Here is a 26984-nt window from a genome sequence, read left to right on the forward strand (position 1 = left end):
AAGTGACGAGTGTCCCCAGCTAAATCAGTTTTGCTTACTAATATTTCATCCTCACCCCTCTGTCTCCCACCACCTCCCCCAGCAGTTGGACCGGTAAATTGAATCTAAAAGAATCTTTGTTGTTAATATTTGACAATGATAATGCCATTTTAAGGTGTGAATACTCAAGTGAGGAAATAATCTTCCACTTCTGTACTTCAGAGGTTTTTTGTCATTTAATTTTGGATTGAAATTCAGATGAGGAAACGTAAAAAAAACCCCTCCAAAATAAAAAAAGCAAAATGTGTCTGAGTTAATACCCTTCATGTGGACTGGAATCAAATGCAAACCTCTTCAGCAAACATTATGCATTGCGATTCTCTGCAGAAATGTATTGCCTGTATTTTCTGTAGGGTTTTTTCTTTCCAAGATAAGATGTGTTTTTCCAGCAGAGTTATCTTTGACTTGCTGGTGAGCACTTTATCCCCAACACAGATTTCAAAGGAATATGGTCATTTTTCCTCGAGATTGCAGACACATTAAAATGTGGGTTTTGCAGTTCAAGAAACGGTTCTGTTGAGCCCTGAAGGCCGTATTGGTATAAAGTAGGCTTTGGCTTGCACTTGATGCACTGCAGACTAACAGCCGTGAGAGTAACCATCACATAGAACAGCGATGCACCGGCTTGGGTGTGTTTTTTCCAAGTTTATTGTTTTCCCAATAGGAAACGGGTGGTTAAGCAGAATGTTTAGTTTCCTTTTTCCAACGCCCACGCTGGGGTGACTCGTCTAATTGTGAGACAAAAAAACCCACCCCCAACTCTTCTCTTACAACACACTGCTTTTGTTTACTCTGTTAACAAAGCTCTAAAACAAACTGCCTCCAAAAGCATGCAAATTAGTCTCATTCTGCCTCCCTCTTCCTTTTCTTTAATGATACAAACAGCATTTAGGCGCATTAGCTCTGAAGAACTTCCACTTTTTCTAACCCAGGTGTCAAGTGTACATTGTGATCGGTTACAGTGCCACTGCCTGGTTTAGCAATTCTAGAAGCAAGATCTGTGGGAATATCACAAATATGACATTAAAGCAGGAGACAACAAGCTTATGTGTGTGTGCAGAAGAGAAAGACACACCCACGTGGCACCGGTGCGCTCATCACTCAGAAAAGTCCCTCTTCTGTGACTCTGGAAATGGAGTATAATTTAACTTGGGGGCCATTTCATTGTTCCCTTTAAGCTCCTTAGCTCTAAAATATTCATATTTCAGGCGAGGGAGGAAGAAATCTGTGACGGCAGCAGACAGAGGCGAGAGGGAGAAGAAAGAGGATAGCTAGCAAGAGAGGTAGAGAGGGAGAGGGAAACTGACGGAGTGAGAAAAAAGAAATAAATGAAAGAGAAACTCAGAGGAGGGGAGTGAGAAGAGGGATGCAGAGAACAGAAAGCAGCACTGTAACTGATGTTCTCTTATAAACAACTTTCTCTCTGTCTTTCTTTTATTTTCACTCTGAAACACTTCACGGCAGACCTGTCCAACAAGAGACAATGCCGTTTCCCTGTCATCTTCCCCAGCGCTGGCTGCAGCGGAGGAAAGAGGCGAGGGCAGACAGTGTAGGAGATGACACAATCATAATTATGATCTGGATGTCACTGAAAGCAATTATTTGCAGATTTCTTGTCATATTTGCGCTGCTTGCTGCCATTCGCCGCGAACACGATTTTTGTTGAAGAGGATAATGTAAAGACAACAAAATGTTTTTCTTAGAAAACTATACACAGCTAATTTACCCAACCTGTGCAGCTAGTTAAAATAAGATAAGAGGAAAGCTAATACAGGGCTTTATTCAGCCTGGAGCACATTTCTTTGTCCAAGATGCTGGGCATACATAGTAAAATAACATTGTTAACATGTATTGTATACATACAAAGTAAAAAAGAATAGATTAAAATAAGGGTAAAAGTAGAAAAAATAAATAAAGATGACAAAAGTAAAAATTGCATCTATATTACTATATAACTTAGCAAAAATGGCACATAAATAAGTAGTCCAAGTATGAAAGAAAGATTAGGTTAAATTAGGTTATAGGCTGCACAAACTCTGTGACAATAAAAAATAAAAGAAAACAGAAGAATAGAAACAGTGAGTTGATTCGGAAATATATGTTAATATAGTGCAATAATTCCATTGTAGCTTTGTTGTTCGGTTCCAGATCCGTATGTCTGATTTTTGATAATTTCAAATAGCTCTGGTGTTTTTCCTGTTAATGACCATTTCCCTGGTTGAAGAAACAACCGAGTCAATCAGAGCTTTGTAGGTGGAATTAAGGATCGAGACGTCATCTTTATCTATCAGACTCAGAATCCATTCCAAACAAAAAAGGTGACTTAGTCTTAAAGGGAGACCTCTGTATTTTTCATGTGAGTGTCCAGTCAGCGTTGATGGTAAATATAGTCAATTGAAGCAATAGATTCCTTTGTGTGTTGTATAATGACCAAGAAGACTGAGCTTTTCCTCTCCAGAGTTGTGCAGCAATGCCTACATGTACCAGGATGCATTGTGGATGTGGCTCCTACATACACATTTCTAGCCTATAGCTATTATGTTGTTGGCCAAAACATAGTGTTATTGCTTTGTTAGCATATACATACCCCCCAGCTACCCAGAGGTGGAGACAAAGAATTCAAGTTGTAATATCATGTTGGCTACATGAGAACTTTGGGTTTTTCTGAATTATTGTATTCTTAATTCTTATAATGTGAGTGCTTTTACAACCCACATCTCTAAACCAGCCAATCAGAATATGTCATAATATACCCCAGAATACACTAGCCAAAGAGCCATTTTCAAATATTCTGTGTTGAAGCCTAAACATGAACATGTTGCCAGACTGAAAAATAAAGAAAAAACAAAGTGACCAAGCAGCTACAAGCTTACTTTGTGAGTAACGTCTTTATTTAGTATTAGTCAGCTGAGGATCATTTACTCAGGAAGTTTTATTTAGTTCAAGATCTCTTTTACAGCAGAGACCTAAAAACAAACTTAATATACACATCATCACAAGAGACTCCACTCACACAGAACAGTTGGACTGTCTGTATATGCAGTATGCAAATAAGTAAATCAAGTGAATATGCAAATAAGGTAATCCATCCCGATATTGTTAACAAGATACATGTAGTTCTCACTTGCACAACCTCACCTTAACCATATACTGCACACAGAGGGATTTGAGGTATGTTGTTTGTTTTTCATTATTTTTTCTGGTAATTAGTAATTATCCCGCTCGTCACGGTGCATGCATGGTGCATGTGGCTGAGTCCCAGATTGAAACGTGTGATGTGTGCTCCTCTGTGAGGGCACATCTTAGTCTTGGCACAGAGACAGAAAACGTTAATTGAATGGAGCCATAGCCTATGTGATCCAGCTGGAAGACAGTTATGTAACACTCCCAAAGCCAGATGAGTGCTGACACTATTCAAAACAAACTATACATAGAGCGTTGCATTAGTGAGTCACCATGTCCTTCTTAAAAAGTAAATAAAAAGTCAACATCCAGAAAGCACGTCACAGTGGAGAAATAGACAAGGCCTTGTGGGTATTCATTATGGAAACTTAGCATATCAACTCAGATTTTCTCTCACCTGTCTCGCTTCTGTTCTCCAGCTGCCAGAATTATAGCAATATGTACCATCATGCATCTCTCGCCGCAAAATACAGCACTCGAGATGAGAGGACAGGTTTAACTGGAGATGTTTTTTTAAGAGGACACCGAGAAAGGAAGGAATCACTTGAGGTTAGGACGAGAACCCTAATCTTCCATCCCCATCTCCAAAAGAAAAATATGGTACACCGCTGAGTACATATCAGCCATTGCTTGTGAGAGAATGAGCGACGATAACAAGAGGAGGGTAGATAGTAAACAGGCAGACAGAGAAAGACATGGAGTCTGTCAGCGCGGAAATGTAACAGGAGGAGAGCAGCAGCGAGCTGCGGTGTACGTGGGCTGTACAGTAGCCAGGCAGGCTGGCCGGGTGCTCCTGCTCCTGCTGTTGCTGATTTAAAAGAAAAACCCAAAGCTGAATTGATATGCTAATTTGATTGAGAAGATGTGGGTGGATATGGAGAAGGTTTTAAGCAGCAAGAGAGAACAGAGAGAGAGGACAGAGAGACAGAATGACAAGAAAAAAAAAGAAAGGTAGAGAAAGGGAGAGTGGGAGTGAGAAATGTGATGGAGAGAAGGGAAGAGATTGAAATGAAACAAACGGGAAGGAGTGGGACGAGAGGCGAGCTCAGAGTGGCTCTATACGGTGGGGTTAGAGAGTTTACAGTCAGTCACAGAGCGGTTGTCAGTCAGCTGTGCATTATTTGTGGCGGCAGCTACAGGGAGGCAGAACAGTCTCCACCGGCACTTGTTGACATATTGACTTGTTTTTTAAACATTTGCTAATTAGCACGTACAGTGTATTTTGAAAAATAAAAATGAAATCATGGTGTCCATGTGACATACAGTTATTTTATGGAACTATGATTACAGTTTATTAAATCCTGTCATTTTCTCAAAATTTCCCCCATCTTTTCTCTCATTTATACATAATTGCAGAGAATGGGAATACAGAAACATGAACGGCTAACTAGCATTGCACATTAAGAAAATATTCATAAGTTTAACTGACTAGTATTTCCGATGCTGACTAGTGAGGGTGGCGACATTTAATCATATAGTCAACTAATCATACACATCCCTACCAAAAATTGGTAATAATCCGTCATCTTATAACAAGGGTTATGCACAAAAGTATGCTAAATATGTTAAGTTAAACCTACTCTAAACAGTTAGTAACTGATTGTGAACATTCATTGTGGTGGAAACGCTACCACTTTTCTCCACAGGGGCCACCAAAATCAATAAATTAAGTTCCTTGTAGTTAACCTGACATGCCAGATGGTTTGTTACACAGAACCATCTGGGAAGCTGTCCATAGCCACTGTTTGGAAAAGGGCAGGCACTTTCAAAAAAAAAAACCCTGTGACATCTAACACGGGCCAACTTAAGCCAATCAGATTGAACCGAAGCTGGCCAGAAGAAGAGAAAAACATTTTTTCCACTGATAAAAATCCTTCCGTATCAATGTTCGCTCTTCTTTAAATGAAGAAATACTCTCCAGTTCTGATATAACTGATGCTATTGCAGTATTTCTGCTAAACTCTTCAGGAGCTGCCATTGTTTGTTCGGGATGTCATGGATGCTTCTTGTTGTCGGCACATCGAAAACCACGCCTGTAGCTGCCAGTAGTCCATTTGATAATGCTGATTGACTTGCACCATCTCTGGTGCAGACACAAACAGATTGTAGCTTGGCGAGATGGATTCTCATGTAAATCCAGCTGCCTGGCAAGATAACCTTGTATTAGCTTTGAAGTATGATTCCAGTTTATCAAAATCCTCTTATTTTCATAGTTTTATACATGATTTCTACCAAAAAATACAAACTTGTGCATCTAATGCAGTAAGTATGATAGGTCACATTTTAACCATTTGAGAGTGGCTGGTAGCTCAACTAGAAGACTGTGAGTGTGAAGTTCACTTCCAGCTCAGAGTCCTTTGCTGCGTGTCATCCTCTGTCTCTCTCTCTCTCTCTCTCTCTCTCTCTCTCTTGCTCTCTCTCCTGCTCTCTCTCCTTTCCTGTCACTCTTAAGCTGCACCATCTAATAAACAAGGAAAGAAAAATCTTTTTTAAAAAAGTCGTTGAACCATTCAATCTGCAAACTGTTATGGAAATTTACATTTTCTCTTCCAAATAACTTTAGCTAACCTTGGGATTTGTTTACAACCTCTCTGATTGTGTTTCTTGCAAAGTGAGACTTGTTTTTAAAGAAGTGCCCTGTTTCCAGATCTCAGAAATGAACTTTGGTAGTACACCACCGCTATTGTTGATACAATACTTGAGACTTGCTTGTGTTTTTTTTTAACCTTTGAAAAATGTGAACACATTGTTCTACGGTTAAAGACACCTCAATTGCTTTTTCTCTCTGAAGCTGAAAAAACAACAGATTAAAAGAGAAAACTAGCAGAACTTTGTCTGGCAGCATCCATATGTGCCTTGATGCTCTGTTTCCAAACCACTTAGGTGAAAGATACTAAAATATTCTGGAAGGCTCAGGGGAACAGAGCTGGGTGATAACTCTATGGGTCATGATCTACAAGTGACCTTTAATACATTACACACAATGATTTGACCCACTGGCAATATAAAATCATTGATTAGCGCCCTTTGACAAAAAAGCCAAAGTTCTCAAAGGTCAAATGTTGTCTGAACACAAGAACATGAAGCCCTGCAAGCACTTTGCCTCAATAAAACACTTGTTGCATTGGCAAAGTATTGTATTTAAAACAAGACTACACTTCTGAGCAGACCTTTAAGACCAATTTTTAGTGCCTGAAGGTTTTCCATATTAGATGCAAACACAATTAGAACTGTACCAAAAATCAGGCTTGATACAGTATTATTATTATTGATAGGAACGATGACCCAAATTATAGATAGAAGAACCAAGTTGGAATAAACTGGTTTTATGTTTTAAAGACCATGAAACCACACACTTTGACATGATTATTACAGCAGGTTATTGTGTTTCTGGGTACATCTTTTTAATGTCCCCCCTAAGTGTTGTTATATGTACTCTCATAATTAAAAATGATGATAGTATAACAAGGTCACAAGTACACAGGACGTGTTTGTGACTTGTTTGTGGACCTTTGTGGTCTAAAGTTGTTTGTGTTTTGTCAGAGGGACTGAATCAACTGCTACTTATTAATTCCTCGTGTCACTGAGTCCTTGCAATTCCCTCAGAAGAGTTCGACAGGAGAGATGCATTCATTTTGTTTGTAACATAATATGTATCTAGAGATTTTAATTTTGTTAGAATAGATTATGGTTTCTTTGTGGAGTAATTTGAAATATCCTAATTACTGTCAGACGTGGTACAAACTGTCTATACACGGTATTTGTTTTTAAATTTTCGTTCACATGATCTAAAGTCAAATCTTCAGCCCTTATTGTTGCATGGTTTCATAACTCCAGTGCTCTTTTCATGATTCTCAGAAACAGCCAGGACCAGAGGGTGCACCAAGGACGGTTGTCATCCAGGAAAGGAGGCTCCACGTCGGGGTCCACAATGGCTGGTGTTTCCTCGACAAGCCCCAAGTGGTGGTGCTGGAGCCCCTAGCCTCTGGGGCCAGAGGCCGAGCAGACAGCACCTCCAAACAGAGCACCCTGGTCAAGGACAGGTGAGCAGAGGAAACACGTGTATATATATATATCCACAGTGGAGCTGTTACTCTTGCCTAGAGGAGATGATGGAAAATAATTCTGTTGTCAGACAAAATCCACAGATGTGCAGAAATATTTTCAGGGGTGCTCATTTTTATGGTATTTCATCAGCCTCTCCTGGCACTGGTCCTGTTGCTTATAGGCAAGTGATTGAAAGTTTATCCCGTACAGTCAGCAAAAAACTGTATTTTTAGATGGTATGAATTTCATTTGTGTATAATGTTGGTTGGGGGATGTCTAGAAAAAGTGAAACTTGTGTCATTTTCTTCCCTGGTGTCCATTTGCTTCATACTTAAGTACTTTCCCAGATCTACAGTATATATTTGGTGTGCTTCACTTTCTGCCTACCTTATCATATGTAGAGTTTTGGGAGGAGTTCATTCATTTACTGGAGTCATTTTTTTCTTCTTTGTCATATATATGGGAGCAATTTGCTGCCATGTTGCTGGTTGATTGTTGGATATCACTGTCCTTTGATATGGACAAAAGCAAACTGGAATCAGTTTGCCTCAAGACTGCCTTCTGTTATGTCACAGTTTCTGGTAGTCACACATTGATAGCTACAGGGGGAGTCCAGATAAAATGACAGTCTGAAAGTATCTAGATTCCATGTTGTGATATTTCTGATTAAATCAGGATAGGTAGGTGGGATATAACATTGGAAGGAATTTGATTTGAATGTTGAAAATTGGGTATGTCATAACCCAACGTACCATGCTGTTGCTAGCAACCTAACTAATGAATCTAAGCTCTGCCGCTAAAAGTAATAGATTAATTGATGGGTGGATGTCATGATATTATTAGTTTAAACTGGCTGGGTCAAGCCAACATAAGGACATGCCATATTTTGTTTTGTACAAAGAAAACAGGAAGGATTTTGAAATAGGAATACAATGAAATAGATTTTTTTGTATCTCCGCCAAACATAAGGAGCAGATCATGCAGTTGTTTGCGTGTGTGACTAACACACAGACCTGAATCTTGTCTGCATCTTACCTTGCATACTATTGGACTGATCAGTCTATTTTTTGTGCTCATGAGTGTCTGCTGAAGGACTTCTGTGATCACAACTTCTGAAAACCCTTGAAAAACTCTCCTCGTGCCTCTACACTGGCAACAACTGTGACCATTATGTTTTTGGGTGAATGTAATACCGAACATGATATCTTTATGCCTTGAGCACAGTTCTTCAGACTCCATCCCACTTTCAGGAATACTTGGAAGGAATTTCTTCAAATTTGGTACAAATGTCCATTTGGACTCCAGCATGAACTGCTTAGCTTTTTGTGGTAAAATGTCACACTTTTGGCCATAACTCAAAAATTAATGTGCTAATTATGGCAAAATTTCACACAAGCAGAACTGGAAAATAACTACTTACATGCAACTGGTTACATTCAAGTACAGTACAACATAAATGTATTTGCAATCTGTTACAGTTGCTGAGAAAATACGTGCAATTAAACAGTTACTTATTAAAATGTTGGTGATTACAAAGGGGTTACATCCAAACATTTTACAATACTCATTCCTAAATACCCGCACTCTTTTTCCCCTCAAATTTAAAATATGCAAAGCTCTCTTATTTAGACCATTCTTCTGTGTGTAACATGGGGCTGCACACACACATCAGTCTTAATCATACTGTGAACCGGTCATGTCTGCCTGATACCTGGTCTGCTTAATAAGGTCAGTGTCTCTACAGTCTCATCTGTCAAAAAAAGGCCAAAAAGTTACTGGATAATAACATTAAATTTTTGCTCAATTTATTGGTTGCTGCATGGATCAAAGGTTATCTGTCCATTACATTCCAGCCAATTCAACTGAAATTTGTTGAGCAGCAGACTGTCGAATAGAGAGAATGTAAAAAAAGAAAACATAACCTCTTTTATGATGCAGGTTAACACACACAGTTTATATATAATTGTGTAGCAACAAATATATTACGTTTATATTTTGTATGTGACTTTGTAAGTAGTCCATTGACCTTGCTCAAAGAGCAAATACTGTACGCTTGATAAGGCCTTACATGTCCTAGTCCAACTTCAGCCTCATAATTCACACGCCATTCCATGCCATAAAACAGCCTTGCAATGCATTCCAATGTGTGTTTGCACTTTATAACCAATCAAGAAGATATGACTGCTGCTGCCTTTGCCCCTGGGTTTTATTGAGACAACATGACACTCAATGTTGACCTTGTCAGAGTGGGTCTGCTGGTGTAAGGTCACCAGCGTCTGCCTTAAATCAGCAGTAAGACACTGGGATTGAATGGTTTTAGCATGTCAGGCGTGGAGTAAAGCTGGAGAGGTGCAGCGCTGCAGCTGGAGTCCAAAACCTGGTGATGGTCCGTGTGAATCTGCACCGCCTGCACCACATGGATTCCATGGACGAGAACCACTGAGTTAAATGGGTCTAGTGTCGGAAAGTTCCATGTAGACTACAGTATCTATTTTGTTAAATTTGACGTACCATAAATAGAGGTCCTTCAGTATCAGAGCTGGATGCTGCACTTTGCTAATGGATCAGAAGAAGCTCAAAAAACCCCCAGATCCCTTCAGATGCTTAGGGCTCACAGGCTGTCACAAATACCCCACTGCCCCCCGTTAAATCCTTGGAAGTATTTCCTAGCATAAATGTTGTGAGTGGCTGAACCTTTGACCAGCACAAGTAAACAACAGCCAGCCGTTTCATTTAATGAGCTGTCAGGGCACATCAGTGAGCCGTAGAGCAGAACTGCAGGAAAAAGTTTTTGTGTCTTTTTCAGTGGCATTGTGCAGGTGTGTCTTAGGCTGTGATGGTATGGATGATCTCTTGTGAAAGTGAAAAAGCAACAAGTTTACTGCCAATGTGTCAATTCAGCTTGTCAAGACTAAGAAGAGTCTCATGTGTCATTCCCAAATGATGGAAAGGCTTCTGGAAGTAACAGTCTGGAAGCTGAACAGGAAAGGCTCACACTACAGTTGTGCTGTTTGTTGGCTCCAGTGGGATCAAAAGCTTTGTAATCCAGCCTTGAACTGCATTGCAGACTTTGAAAAATAAACCCATAATGATCAATTCAACACCAAATGATTGCTGTGATTATTTAGCAGTTATTGTTTTTGTTACCCGTCCACTGTCCATCCCAGTATGCCTTGGGTTGAATCTGTCACTCAATCTAACAGGGCTGACTGATATCATGCAAGGATATCCTGCAAAATACGTTGTATATTGATATGCACATTTCTGTGACTTGAACATTTTGTTATGAAAGGAGAGTGCTTTTCTCTCCACATATAATGTGCAAAATACTACAAAACCACAATAAAAACAACACAACAGACCATCTGGGAATAGCTGTGATGCAAGGTATATTTTCATATTTAGTAGAGTTTCAGGATCATATTGGTATATTAAAGAGATTTGAGATTTGGGTGTTTTGTTAGCTACTGTAACAAAAATAATCAAACTGAGCTTGTTAAGATGCTGATATTTCCAATTTTCATATTGTAAAGTCACAACGTTCCCGTGCTCTAAATTTGTCACGCCTTAATGATGTCCACTGTGAGGGGTGTGAAGAAATGTATTTGCGCTGACAGTACTGTCTGCGAAATACCAAACTGATTGAAAGTGTAATGGAGTGCACACACATGCTGTCAGTTGCCATCAATAGCAGAAGCCACTGAGTACAGTGGATGTGTTTTATTATACTCTTCCACACCTTTCTGTCAGTGTAAGGTCATTTATTTAAACCGTGGCCCTCGGTACGATTAGGTGGGATGTTTTTCACAGTGTCATGAAATAATGATTCATGGGACTTTTGAGTGAAAGGAATAGTCCGACTACAAAATAAAGTCAAGAATGCCAAAACAAAACAAGCTGTAAAACTCAACAGATGACACAGACAGTAAGAGATGATGTTTACCTGAATCAAAATGTATTGTGTTTTCTACTTCAAATGAGACACTAGCTGATGTGGTGATTATATGGACCATATGGATGTCTTACAAACATGTGAATGTGTGCCCAGACATGCAAATGCACAATCAGCACACATAATTACACGTTAACAATCTGTGCTTGATTACTGTATTATGTGTATAACAGTCATCAGTACATATTCTACACTTTTCTGTTTTGCTTAAATTCAGTTTAGTATGTTAACACCAGAGCAGGCAATAATTACGGTGTTTGCCTCTCTCTGGGCGCGGCCGGTGAAAGCTGACAGTCTGTCTTGCTTGTGTTATGCCCGGTGCTTTCAGACAGCAGAGAAAGACAGAAAAACTGAAGGGAAAAAAAAAAAAAATCTGAAGTGCTTGCCTGTTCCATTCTCCAGAGAGTCCGTGAAGCGAAAAAAGAAAAGGCGCTCGGCCCCACCTCATGACACGCCAGCGCTCCACAGTATGCTCCCGTCTATGGTGTATGCAAACTGTGAATGACGAATACCGAGAGTGCTGTTCCACTGCTCACACAGGAGGCCGGTGCTTGCCAGGGAACATTTAGAGAGCGAGTGTAAATCCTCCAGCACATTGATTTCTGTTTCTTTTTATATAAAAATAAATCTGCATTAAAATAAATAAGCACACTCCGTGGATTAGTGAGGCATTGTCATTTTCATCAGTAGGGAAGACCAGGGGCAACTGTAACATTTTTTACATTTTCCTTCTTAACTCAGACCAATTGTAACACTGAAAAAATGTGTCATATCAACTAGATTATTTTCATCATCGATTAATCTGTTGATTATTTTGTTGATTAATGGATTAGTTGGTCTATAAAATGTCAGAAAATTGTGAAAAATGGTGATCACTGTCTCCCTATAGCTCAAGGTGATGTCCTAAAATGTCTTATTTTGTCTACAACTGGAAGGTAATTAATTTGTTGTTAGAGAAGTCAAAAGAAACCACAAAATAATCATATTTTAGAAAATTACTTGAAAGATTAATCGAATATCAAAATAGTTGATTAATTAATAGTTAATTAAACAGTCAATTAATAATCAGTTAATTGTTGCAGCTCTTGTATTAACCCACTGTATCTCAGATTAAAGCACACCTCAGTGTAATCACATTAGTAGTAGTAGGAGTAATTATAGTGTCTAATAATGTTACTTCAAATTATTTTTTGTATATGGTTCAAATTCTGTTAGATGTAAGGCACGGTATGCATTCAAAGCAAAAGGTTATTCCTATTTTTGATGAAGACTAGATAACTATTCGAGTGATAACTAGATTCTGTGCTTTGAATTGAGTAATTTACATTTAATTTTAGTACTTTCATTTAATTAATTTGTGTTCATCTCCTAACACACAAATAAACTAACACGCACAAACAGGGTGCTTACATTGGGCCATCTGTAACACAGTGTTACAACTGCTCCTGATCTTGCAGCCATAATAAAATCTTGTATGCTTGCTAGCAACACCTATATCAACAATTTGTTCATGTTCATTTTTGATTAATACCTTTGAGATAAAACCTATTTAAGTTTAAAATGACCATCAACTAAAGTTTAGACAGCAGAAGAAAAATACTCTGCCTCCTCTTTTTTTTTTTAAACTTCTGCTGAGGTGAAATGATCCTTCTCCTGTTTCACAGACTGAGGGAGAATCCTACTGAGTATGAACAGAGTAAGTGTCACACCAGCTTGTTTCTGATTGGAGTAACTGAGTGGGTTACAATTGCCTTGTCATAATAGCTCCTGGTCTCCCCTAATGGTTTTAAAGCACTTTAATGTCACAAATAATCTTTAATCTTTGCCACATCAAAACTTCTTTCCTCACCTTGCTCTCTGGCTTCACACCTTCACTATATGTGTTTGTGTGTCTCTTTGCTCCACAGCTCGGCAACATCACCTCTCCCTCAGATGCTGGGCCTTCGCAGCAGCTTGGAGCTCAGGCTGACCAATCATCGGGCTTTGGCAATCATTTTCCAGTTGGAGTTTGTCTTCTCTGCTCCAATCGGCCGAGAGACGATGGTAAGAGGGATGTAAACACACATAAAGTATACACTAAGTCCTAATCCTTAACTCGGGTCCTAGCCTGAATTCAACCTTTTGATGAAATGAGGACAACCAGAATGACCTCTTCACTCCCTCTGATGTTCTAAACCTCAAACAGGTCTTCACAATAACAGATGTAGAAAGACATTTGCACACACACAACAGGGACCCAACTGTCCTCTCCTCAGACTGCCATTGTTCTCTCACCACCTCACTCTTGTCCTTGGAGTATCACTCAATCCATCTCTTGCCAGTGTCTCCCAGAGGAAATTACTGAAGGCATCCTTGGCCATAAGTCCTCTGTAAACAGACAGGACTGAAAGAGGTGTGGACAGAAGGATGGAAGTGAGGAGAACCAGTCCAGTCATGATGATTTGACCCAAGCTGGATGCTTGACTGCTTATATTCACTAGTGTTAATCCACATATTTGGTCACGTTGAGGTTCACCTAGGCCTTAATTTTATGTCTTTCATTCATTCATTTTCATTTTATGTCTTCTCATTTCATGTCTTTAAATTGTGCAGCTATGGTTTCAATTACATTTTTTCTTATTTCTTCTTTTTAAAAAATACTAGTTATTGAAGAGAGCATGTCCTGGAGCATGCTTTCTTAAAGATGCTCTGCAGAGTTTGCATGTTATTTTAAGATTTTCTGGCTCCAGTAAGTAACAAAGTGGTAATAGTCAGTGAACTCAAACTCCAGGCTTCAAAGTGTTTTCAGGGTCATGGCTGACATCATTCACTGTACAGCCTATGGGCATGACTCACTCTGTTCCACCGCATAGGTCTACTGTACAATTACTTCTGCTACTGCTGTTGTACAGGTTGCATGAGGACAATTTTCCAGGGTTGTTGAAAGGATTTCTGGGATATGCAGGCATTGAAATATGCTGTCTGAGGTGTCAGAGAAATGTGCTCTTTGTTGTTGCGCTCTAAAGTGTAATCGAGTGCGATAGTGCTACTATTTATTTTCCATTTGTTAGAAAGAGTCAAATATAGGATTTTAATTAGCATATTATGCTTTCATTGCCACCATATTCCCCATGAACTAGCACATATATCTACAAACTAGAGCCTAGTTGATAAAGTGCTGAGAGCATATACAGTATGTTAGCCAGTTTGTTACAAGAATCTGCAGCACATAAAACATGGCTTGGATGATATATCTATAAAATCTAACAATTCTTCTCTCAAATAATCCTATCTTCAGCTTCAAGAGGCTGTAGGCCCACCAGTCGGACTCTATTACAAACAGACCAATCATATTTTGAAATGTGAATACAAGAAATATAGGAACCACTGCAATACCTGAATTTCAGAATCAGCACAGAAAACTGTACCTTACCAGTACCTTACATATAGAGGAATATAAACATGCCTCTCTGTAAAATCCATTTTATTTGACTTTAACAGGATTATAACAACACTAACTTATTTGTATCGTACCTTTCATACGTAACATGCATCTCAAAGTGCTTTATAGTATAACATGAAAAGCCACAAAGCAAAATATGCCAAGCTCCTCAAATGCACCAGTTTTTAATGTCGTGTCAACACAAGCAGCTGTACAGCTGAAGTAAAAATAGTCTAAAGTTAGCAAAGCTATGAATTAAGCGATGAAATATCTGGTCAAACAATAAGTAAACATGAATGTGAGTAGACATTCAGTGCCATTTTTCAGTTCTTGACAGTTTTTAATTGGTCAGTACTCAGAAAACATTGAGTTTCAGCACACAGACCCAGTCAGAGGATTTATTTAGGTCTCTTTGTTTCAGACATATCAACATTCGGTTGGAATCTGTGTACATAAAATTACTAAAATTTAGACAGTATCTCTATTCACTTCGCAGCTGTCTGCAACAGTTGACAGTAATCAGTAATTACTGTCTTGGGACGCCTGTCATTGAAAGTTGACTAACCCATTATGTTGTCGATGTAGTTGGCAGATATGAGGCTTCAGTTGGAAATGAAATAATGGCCAGTCATTGTTATTCAGTGTTAATTTGGTCATTGTTTGTGAGATGAAGATTGAGTTTATGTTATATAATTATTTGTAGAGCCGATCAAGATTACAGTTTTTGTGGAAACCCATAAAATAGAGTCTGTGTACATTTCTAATATGTTTTGAGTTTTGTGTGATGGTGTAAATCCGGGGTATTCAACTTCAATAGCAAGTGAACCAAAAATGAAAATCACTGGGGTTTTGTGGGTCACAAAGCATACTTCAATTAATGGCTGCAACATAATGTGTAATGTAATAGATATATTCCTCCGAGCCCTCAGGAAAACTGGCACAAAACTAGCCATGATTTGAGATTTTCATGATTTCATTTTCATGATTTGCACAGAAGTGCATTTATTGCACAGCAAACACACTGGTTTATTACTTGTTGTGGATGGCAAAGTTAGTAAATACTTGTTGGTCCATTTTCTCTGGAACTGGCGATTTTCATGATAAACTTCACGTCTCTTTAGCTTTAAGAGAGACATTTTGAACTGTCAGGTGCGGAGCAGGTGTAATCCTACTGCAATTGTTATAGCAAATTATAGCACATAGGTGCTTAAAAAAGATGTAACAATACCATATTGGTTTAGATCATACTGCCCATAGTTCAGATGTCAGGAGCTCAGAAATATGTACCATAGTTGTATTTATCATATCACACACATAATAAGGCCTGTAACTAGCCTGCGGGCTGCCTGTTGAATAAGCCTGATGTAACTGGTCTGTCAGGCAGGTCAAAAGCTTTTGCAACCACACTCCTGCAATTGTTAACATAAAATATCGAATTTCAACACAAAACAATCTGCAGTTTTTGTCCATACAATACTGACATTTAGATAAAATCTAGTCTGAAGTGCTGTCATGTCTCCCCTCTGTCCCTATTAATTACATAGACCAGTAGCTGGCACCTGTGACAGACCGAAACAGTCAACACATCCCCGGAGAAGTCGTTTTTCAAATTCAAGCCACACCACTTAACAACCGCTCATGGCATGGAAAACCTCAGAAAGACTGTGGTAATTATGTGTGTGGGTGAGCCTTCAGCACTTAATGCATGCCAAGGCTGGGCTCTCGGTGTGTTACTGTGTGATGTACTTTATACAAGCAGGGGTCAGCAGATCAACAATTAAAAGCCGCAGAAAAACAACCAGCGACTCGGTCACCGGAACGCAATGGTACATTTGCATTTATGTATTAATTCATTCTTACCTCTGCAACCACTTGACAGCCAATCAGTCTGTTGTAAATGGACGGCCCCCTATACCGCGGATGATAGGGAATATTGTTGAAACATAATGGATATTTAGGTAAAAACAGCAACAGTTTTTATAGAGAAGCTTGTTTCGGAGCATGAAACATCACAGCTCAAGTGTTTACCCTCTTTTTTCTGTGTAGTCGTTCCATGTACGTAATTCTGCTTCACTGTTCAATCCTTTATGGAGGAAAATAATCCTGATGTTACCATGTCATGATCTGAATTATCACCAAAGACTGATTTTTACAACTAAGGAGATATATGCACGTTATCTTAAAGTAAACACTTTAAGATACTGCTTATGGGGAGGCATATAAATGTAGAGAATTATTCAAATTGCTTCAAATGTTGTTGCCAACAATCTCCCACACACCTAGTCTCTCGACAGAAGTCCTCATCGGGGGTGTGTTGGTTTATTTTGCACAAATGCTTAAAATGTCTTTGTTATTGTGATAGTTTGTGACTTTGAGAATAAAAAAAAATCTGAAAACAAAAACTAAATCTAAGCAGCTGAGATTTTCTGTATTTGGCCACAAACAAACTGTTGGACAAATGTGTTTTTTGCCCCGATGACAGCACAAGTTGAAAAGTCAGGGGATCATCAAAGTTATTCCAGTTTATCCTGAGGAGGACACTGATGTCTGTACCAAATTTTATGGCAATCCATCAAACAGCTTCACTCAAAATCACAAATGTCAGCCTGCTGTTTGCACTAGATTAAATGTCAGAGGATCACCAACGTCCGACTGACCGACCGACCAAAAAATTGACCGGAGCTATGCTGCTATAAGTGTGGCTAAAAATCATTTAGCACTGTATGCTCACACTGAGGCAATTGACTTCAATTGTTGGTTTGGAAATTAACTGTGAGCAGAGACACAATCTTAGCCCTACCACCACCTAGCCTTACTAGTGACATAGTCTAAAGGCTGATATTAGTGAGTATGTGAGTCTGATCTGATATCAGAGAAATGCCAGCTTTGACTTATCAATGGTGCTGTGAGTACCCGTTGCATATGTTGCATAATCTCTGTTCTTAAATAAATGCTGTTATTAGTAAAGCCATGGAGGACTTTTTGAGTTGTCTGAGAGTCAGGCAGTTTCGGAATCGGTATCACCAAAAAATGTAAATGTGCATTTGCAGTCCGCACATAGGTATATGGTGTGTGTTTGTATCAGCTCCATTAAAGCAAATGTGTCTCAGCCAGTGTTCAGAACGTGATTCAGGTTTCAGTTGCACGATGCCAGTCTCTTTTCTGAAAGCAAACTGCCACTCCGTTGCTGCCAACGTGGAGGCGAGTGGTGCAGTTCAGCAGTGAAACGCAGCGGGAAGGAGGGAAGAGAGAATATTGGTGTTGACCATTTCCATTAAATTTTCTTTAGAGGTGTAAATTCTTCAGAGGATGAAGTCTGATGTCTCCTGATCTTTCCTCTTGGGCCACCATTGGGCCTATATTTCCAATTGTGCACAGGGAATACCCTCACAGAAACATCTAATGGGCAGATTGCCATGTTTTTCACTTGTATTTGCAAGTCGGGGTGTCAGAAAACTACTTGCTTGAAGTCAGTTTTCATTTTCCTCCCACACAAATTGTTTTATTTATTAGCAGTTATCAAATAAAAACAAAGTAACTAGTGGAACTAGTAATTAGTAGTTTGAAACCTGATTAGCTGACTTGCTTTGGTGCTAATATTTCATACAAGCACTGGCAACGCCCTGCAGGAGGCGTTGTCGGCAGCCGTCTTAGCTGCCATGCAAGTGAAATGCTGAAATGCCTTTGAAATACAATTATATACATCCTCTAATGCCACGCAACTAAACTCCTGTTTCTAGGATAATTGGAATGCTTGCTTGAACTTCAGCTTGTAAACTTTGTCTTTACCCGCCACTATTGTTTCATGGACACCAGATGCACGTGTGCAACTCTTAATAGAGATGAGAAGGAAGCAAGATCTCACTCCTTAGCTACTTCCATCATCTTACCCCATCAGGTAAATGAGTTAACTTGATGGGGTAAATAACCTGATATACTAGCCCAACGTGCGTTAAACTTGTCCTGAGCAATTGTGATATCCTTACTGTTGAGCTCATTTGATAGTGATCATGAAATCCATTCAGATCATTCATGCTCCCGGGGGGGGGGGCAAACTTTCTTTGCTTTTAATGAAAAAAGTTCACTCAAGTAGAGAAATTCTAATAAACCTGATGAAATCATCAACTTATGTGTGTCTACATCATCCCAGAATAGCTACAGTAGGCAAAACCTGTTGTGTGGGAGACAAAAAAAAGATCTCCTACCTCACTCTACTTCACCACCTTCGCCTTCCCTGGCATGAATGTTTGATGAGGTGAGAGATATTTAGCAGGGGGAGAGTAATTTCTGTCTGTGTGTGGGAGTGGAGTGTGTGTGTGCGCGTGCGTGTGCTGATGTGTGCATATGTTATTTGTGAGTGTTAATCCAGAGCCTGATCTGTCTTGGGTGTTGACTGATAAGGGTTTGATACGCAGTGCCTCCTGATGACGGCAGCAGCCGCGACACCCTAAATCTCACCCAACCACCCACTTGCTTCTCGCAAAAGGCTCCCATATTATCCAGCTCACTGCTGGAACTTCAGTCTCTGCATCTTTGGGCTACCAAGACGAGTGTGATGGGACAGTGTACATGTCCCTGCACTGTGTCATAGCTGTCAGAGATGTGATGCGTTTGAGGTGTTATAGCTGTGTTGAGCTGAGGTGTGCCTTCAGGGCAGGCAGCTGTGCACTGTCAACAGCACTTCACACCACTTGACACCACTTTTGAACCACAAATGTAAAAGTTCAAGTCTGATTGCCGCACTTTTCAGGTTGTGGAGCTGTACCACCACTCAAACCTGAAAAATCAATCAAGTTGCTTCAGATTACGGTTATATTCTTGGAGATGCGTCAGAGGCTTTGGCCTTTGACATTTGACTTCTGAACTTGTTGTACTCTCTAAGGCCAACCAGTAAAACACATGTCAGCACTCTGAAGATGGCTATTGACAGCAACATCTGTAAGCTCCTGCCTTGTTTTGTACGGCTAGATTTTTAATGTGGAATTATGGTATTTAAGATGAGATAAGATAAAAGTTTATTGATTCTAGAGGAGGACATTAGCTGTTACACAGCACAAAGATAAAGATAGAAAATAGGCTTGGCAGGGTAAATAGAAAAAATAAGTAGAGCTACATCATAAACCTAAATTACAAAGATATATACAGATAGAACAAGTAGAAGAGAGTAATCTGTACATGGAGAACAAATATACAATACACTGAGAGCCAAGGTCTGTGTTCATAAACATAGCTTGTGCATTAAAGTAATTCAGTAGTTGAGCCTGAGACTGTGTGCCTCCCATCAGATGTAGCTTGGACAAATCCCTGGATGTCCATGTGATTGTGATTGTGTTATTTCACCCAATAAACACTAAACAACTGAACCAAGATAGTCAGATATTGCTGTTGTACATAACTCCACCAAATGCATAAAAAAAATCTGTCTAGAGGCATTTACCAGTTTCTGACTCTGAGAAAATGGGAAAAACAGTAAAATTCCCCAATGCGATATCTCTGAACTACCTATTTAACCAAATCACACACACATTTAGTGTATTCCATTTGAGCCCCTCTTGATAACTAATGGAATATTTTTTCACTTCTATTCTCGCCCACTTTGAAAACGTCATATGTAATATATGTATAAGAAATAAACTTCGACCAAAAGTGCAGTTCCTTGAGCAAAGTTGCATAGTGTAGTTTTTTTGTATGAACTTATTGAGTTCAGTAGTATGCAATACTTTCTACAATTAAAAGTTTAGTTATATAATGGTGTAGAATACATTTCACAATAAGATACAATAATTCAAAAAGCAAATGGAAAAAGTTTCCGAAGAAAATGTGCGGGTAGAAGGTTGCAGCTTTCGAATGTCTTAACATATTGATTAATTGGAGTTTTTGGATGGCTCTAGCCTTAAAAACTTAATCTGAAGACATTAAAGAGTATTAAGTTACACCTTAAAGGGACAGATCACTCTAAAATCAAAAAGCTTCCAAGTTGTTGAGATATCAGCTACAGAGATGGCTACTTTCTTTTGCATATGATGGGACTAAATGCCACTTAACTTGTCTTGCTCACAGTGCCAAAAAATACATTCGAAATGCTCAGCAACAGTGTACTTTTCCAGTAATCATGACATGGTTACTCAACATAATCCACAGAGCTTGTATTGAGCAGTTTCATGTCAGAATGTTTTTTTCTGTGGTAGGTTCGACCAGAATTACTTTCTTTATGAAACTGCTCACAAAAAGGATTGTGGGTATTTTTGAGTAACTGAGTCATGATTTCTGGAAAGAAACGGTTCTATTGAGTTTCAAATGTATTTTTCGGCACTTTGAGCACCACAAGCTGAGTACCATTATATTTGAGAGAAAACAGACATCTGTACTGACTTCAGAACTCAGCAAGTCACACAAAAACAGTCTAGATGGCTAAATACAGTAGTAGTAGTATAATAAATTGTAATATACATACACGATTCTATATACACATATGATATCATATATATATATATATATATATATATATATATATATATATCATTGTAAAAAAGATTTAAAAATGAAATCTATAATATATATTACAGAATTATAGGATAATATAGTAGTATACAGTAATATAAGAATGATGTATGAAACAGTTTTATTTGTTGTGAGAATTCACCCATGGGTGTCACGTAGATACCTTGATGCTCTCATTGAGAGTTCCTTATAACAGAGTACTAAACCTGTTCGTCTCCCATGTTGCTCTGCCTCTGACTGCACACATCACCACTAGATGGTGCTGTGTAGTGCAACTTGGGGCGGCCTCCTCTGCTGTCGGGCTGTGCTTGGATGGGTGGAGGGCAGGAACATGCAGTCTGCCTTACTGTTGTTCTTTCCTCTGATTAAATAGAATTATGTCGTTTGATGTATTCTGAGGGGGCTAAGGTGGGTTAAAAGAGTAAAACAATTTTGTCGAAATCCCTTCTCTCCTAAAACATAACCGCTGCAATCCAGAAGCAATCACTCGGTGCTCTGAGACTCCCTACATGTCTCATCCTCGCGGTGTTGAAAAGCCAGACTGCTTCTCACTGCAAGACAAAGAGTGAGGATGGCCTCCTTTTACAAAATTGCATTGCCCTCATTGCCTTTGGTTATGAAGAAAGAAAATCATGCTATGTCGTCATCTGTCCTCTTTGGTATTTTTGATTTTAGTTATGATTGGGTTACTCTTTCTGCCTTGTCTCTCTTTGTCGCATTCTGTCTCTCTCAGAGCCTTTGAGCAGACTTCTTTCATGCTCCTTAGCAGCCGTCAGAGCGATGGAGATAACAATTTAAATTAAGGAGGCTGGGGAGAGGAGAGGAACTGGGAATTTGTCTGATAGGCTGTTCTCAGAGGGTGTTCGGGGTCGACGAACTTCAAATAATCAACTTTTCTTTCACTCAAATATATCACGTCCACTTCCTGTCTTGCTTTCTTTTCCTCCTCCGCCTCTGTTCCCTCCCTCATCAAGGACTCCATTGTATTACCAAGCATCCCTCTCAGTGCTTATGCTTATGATGGGCTACAGACCCGTCCCGTCTGTCCCGTGTCCACTCCAGCCACACTTTTCCACATCACTCTGCTACCTATTCAAGAAACCTGAAGAAGAAAGGCGGTGTGAAAGTATGTGCAAGAGTTGCAATTAGTTGCTCTGCTCACGGCTGTGCTCAGTAATTATGACGCCCCAAAATTTTAAGATGATGGTAGCCTTAATTCCCCTTCATCTTCCACCATATAATTACTTTAATTGCTCATTTATGTACTGTATTGATTTGTGGTATGAAACGTGGTATTAATTGGATATGATAATATAATATTATGTGTTGACCTATACACATACAGATAGTTCAGTCTTTCCACATAAGGGATTTGAGAACAGAGGTACGCTTAGCTTGACACAACTTTGATTCTTCCTCTGTAGGCATGAAGAGTCTGTTCACCCAAAATACAAAAAAAAAACTCATAAAACAATACAACAAAAAGCACAAAACCAACATGAAGCTCACTTGCCTGTATTCTTTCATCTACATTTTAAAATATTGCCCACTGAGATTTCTGCCTCCACCCCAGTACACTACTTTATTTGGTTCTCTTGGCAGTGAAAAAATGACAGATCAACGGAAAGGTTTCATAGGAACGATTTCTTCAGTAGACAGTAGTTGCATTTACCTTTGTTGTACTCGTGCGTGATTATTTTTATTCCCTCCCTTTATGTTTTCCGTGCCGTTTGTTTATATGTTTCTATTTTGGAGCGATCTGAATCATGGTGCGGATAAACAGTTATTTTTCACTTTTATTACCATTGCGAGATCGTTAGGTCATGGAAAAATCTGAAAACTTTAGGGTTCATGCGAGCAAGCAATAATATTGACCGTGAGGTTAGAGTGGACTATCTATGCTCTATGCTCTGTGAGTGCCCTTCCGGTTATCATTACTTTTATTTACATTCAATGCATCATGTGAGCAGCATACCAAGTGGAGTTTGCATGTTCTCCCCATGTCTGTGTGGGTTTCCTCCGGGTGCTATGGCTTCCTCCCACAGTCCAAACACATGCAAGTCAGGTTAATTGGCAACTTTGAATTGCCTGTAGGCATGAATGCGAGCCTGAATGGTTGTTTGTCTCTATATGTCAGCCCTGCGATGAACTGACGACCTCACCCAATGTCAGCTGGGATCAGCTGCAGCCCCCTGGGACCCTCTAATGGATTAGTGGTTATAGATAATGGATGGATGGATGCATATGTTCTTTTCATTTGATCCTTTATTGTGACACACTTGGTAAATTCTACTTTGATATGAGAGTTGTAACCTAAGTCACTTACTGCCCTGCTGACATTTGGTGATGCTGGTTTACAGATACATGTTAAGAGTTCACAATAATACAGGTGTTACAGCAGTCCTACATAATTACTGCCAATGTGACACAGTTGTTGAAATTCTGCTTCTCCTTTTGCTGTGCTTTATGTTGAAAGACCAAAGGAGCAGGTATAATTACTGAAATGCAAACACGTGATTGAGGGTATGACTAATAACCATTTAAGGCTCGAAAAAACAAGCTTGTGAATGTGCGCCCAGTTCCACAATAATTGATACTGTATATACAAAACAGAACGTACTTTATACATCTAATGAAAAGAATGTGACTGCATATTTATGTCTTTGTGTGTAGAATTTTAGCCTTGATCCATCATAGAGTTTTATGTATCGGACCACACCCATCAGTGAACAGCTGGATTAAAATAAAGACATTTACATCCAATGCCAGAGACCATCCTCGAACAGTCCACCCCATTTACAGCCACCTATTATTGCGTCAAGATCTAGAACAAACTTTCATGCCTAGATGTCCAGTGTGTAAGATTTATAGGGATTTATTGTCAGAATATGGAAGAAAATGAATATAATATTAATAAGTGTGCTTTATTAGTGTATCATCACCTGAAAATAAGAATTGTTCTATTTTTGTAACCTTTGAATGAGCTGTTTATATCAAAGAACAAATGTCCTCTTCCCTAAAAGCTGCTGGTTCTACAGTGGCCTACATGGGACAAACCAAACCACTCACTCAAGCACTCAAGCGCCTTTCACATTTTTCATGAGTTTTGCAGCCACCATATTTTCTCCTACACGTTTGGAAGGGAAGTGTCAGACATGAAACGTGAAACTTTCAGGAGTGGCAAGCTCACCACTAGATGCCAGGACTCCCTAAAAACTTGGTATTTCACCTGGATGGGCGTGGTTTTGCAGGACGCAGCAGTGTATGCCTTGGTGAGCTCATGAGTGAGCTCCATATCCATCTCAGCCTGGGTTCTCAGTTGGGTTGAATGGGAAAATATAGACTTTTATTTCTTAAGCTTGGAAAATAAGTCACACTAAGCCTAATAATACACGCATGCAATATGAGATAAGTTTATTTGATGCCCTCAAGCAAGATACTACACAGATATATCCGAATACAAACCCCACATCTTTGTTATTGGACATAATTTCCATCTTGTTAATATATATTAGCACTATTGAGTTATATTTTCTAATTTAACATTGGGAATTAATTTACAGCCTGGATAACGTCAATTGAAAGTCTGCAGGGAGGTTTCGGTTGTAGCCGTGCCAGCAGTACAAGGACCCAAGGATCTACATAAATTAATCATCCAAAAAATTTAAGAATCATCTCTGCTCAGAGTTGCAATCTGGCATGATGTCTCCTGTACGTTTAATCATGGAGTTAATGAAAAGATTAATAGAAAACTATTTAGGTAATTGTTTTTTAAAACTTATTCACAAAGTGATTAAAATTACCCAAAGCGAGCTGATAAGAACCCACATCAGGTACACAACACTCTGTGTGACGCAGGACATAAGGTACCGTCCCTGGGTGAAATACCAAGATTTTAGCGACTCCTGCTATATTGAAGTAAATTCTACACACTTGTCCTTTAAAATCAAACATAGCTAGGTACCACAAAAGGTATGGGAGAATACATGTTTGTCCTATTAATTAGTTGATCTTCAGTGTTGAATTCCAATATGTCTTTGCCCACTTACAAACAGCGCTGTAATTATCCCTCTTCAATTCAAGTCACAAGAGCATTGATAAGAGCAAATACTTGTAAAACAATTTGACCCTTTTAATCACTCCTCTCTCAGCTCCTCGACATACTCATCTTTTTGGGAAGTGAAAAACTGGTATCCATCATAGTACATCATGAATTCAGTTCTCCACTCAAAAGTGTAAGTGGACGCCTTCCACAGTACATGATTTACTCACTGTGAGAATGCTTGGGTCACTGACAGCTGACGCCTGGCGACGACGGCACTCCTAATTGTGGTCTGTCAGCACCAATTTGTCCCAGCCGTAACTTCATCGGAGACATCTCTGGCCCGCTCCTGTTTGCCGATCATTGCCTCTCCTCAACCACCGATAGCTTTCTCATCAATTGAGCCATGTACTACAGTAGCATGTGGCCTAATGTAAGACGATGGGACTCATTGTTGTCTGCCGTCCTCCGCTGACAAGCACTAGCTCATCGCTAATGGAGGGGCCGGTCTTGGGAAAGTGGAGAAAGGAGGCGCTGCTGGCCTGTCTTTTTGCCAGGAAACAATTTGTTGGGAGGCGTGACAGCCGCAGTCATCCAAAACACTGACACGGTGAATGAGTGACTGCTCAAGGGTCACTGTCTCAGAAGGATGGAAGCAAAGCAGATAGAGGGATAGACAGAGGGGAAGGGAGGGACATGTAAAGAGGAGATACTTGGTTTGATCCTCTCACTAACCACCGTTACGCTTCTGAGAGACTGTCAGACACGAATCACATCCTCGGAACAGTAATTGGCGCTTTCTCTCCAGAGCTGTTACACTACAGCAAACGTGTGTTGCTGAGAAAGAATGTCGACTGTTGTGGTACGTGTCATGTACTGAAATGGGTTCCGCGTTTGAGAAAGTGGGCCGGCACACAACCAGTAATGAATGTGTCACCCACATCATATGTTCCTGTTGTGGCACCTTTGACCCCGACTGGGCCTGGTGAGTGGCACAGTTGATTACTGAGCGTCTGAGGAAGCGTAACCATTAATGCATGACCTTTAAACGTACTCAAAGTTTTGCCCTTTACTGAGCTCTCATCTGGTTATATGCAGACGGAGGAGTGAATTTGGCAGCCTGCCCGTTTCTCACATGCTATATAAAGCAACATTGCAGCTCAAAGAAAACTCGGCTGTCAGTAAGCCAAAGATGTTTGCTGCGGTGGTCACCTACAGAACACATTTGGCAGCATTCGTGAAGGTTGTCTTATTTTCTCACTCTGTGGTTTGATTTTAAACTACAAATCAAAAACATCCCCCAGCTGTCAGAGGCGCGACAGAGAATAATTTCCAAATAACTGAGACTGATGAGTGCAGTGGATACAGAACTCACAGAGGCATGAGTTCTTACAGCATTCTCATATATTCTGAAGTGTGACTGGACAGAGAGTTTCTAGTGCTGTGAACATCTTGCTACATATATCAGAATTAGAATCAGAAATACTTAACTGATCCCCGGGGGGGAATTGTTGACATTACAGGTGCTCTTGTTCAAGAGTAGAAATATATATAAGCATAGAGAATTATAAGAATAGAAATATTTCTTTTTAAAAAAGGTACATTCTCCTACCATATATAAAAGATAACAATAACAGTAATAACAAATATATGCAACAAGAAGTGTGTAAAGTTGCATGTGCCTTATCTACATTAGAATATATAAGATGAACAGGAATACGAAAATGGATGTAAGAATTATGTGCAAAAATACACAAATATGTACATCAAGCTATAATTATGTATAACAGTTTATATAG

General features: G+C 39.4%; 1 protein-coding gene across 1 annotated transcript in view; it reads left to right on the forward strand.

Moving 5' to 3' along the window:
* The window catches only part of nphp4 (nephronophthisis 4), a 222786-nt gene that overhangs the window by 79487 nt on the left and 116315 nt on the right, over positions 1 to 26984 (forward strand). Inside the window, exons 7-8 of the mRNA XM_084721632.1 lie at positions 7081 to 7265; positions 13129 to 13264. Of these exons, the coding sequence (XP_084577758.1) occupies positions 7081 to 7265; positions 13129 to 13264 (321 nt within the window). The remainder of the gene's footprint in view (positions 1 to 7080; positions 7266 to 13128; positions 13265 to 26984) is intronic.

This window comes from Lutjanus erythropterus, chromosome 6, assembly GCF_056507025.1.
Source record: "Lutjanus erythropterus isolate fLutEry1 chromosome 6, fLutEry1.hap2, whole genome shotgun sequence".
Lineage (NCBI taxonomy): Eukaryota > Metazoa > Chordata > Actinopteri > Lutjaniformes > Lutjanidae > Lutjanus > Lutjanus erythropterus.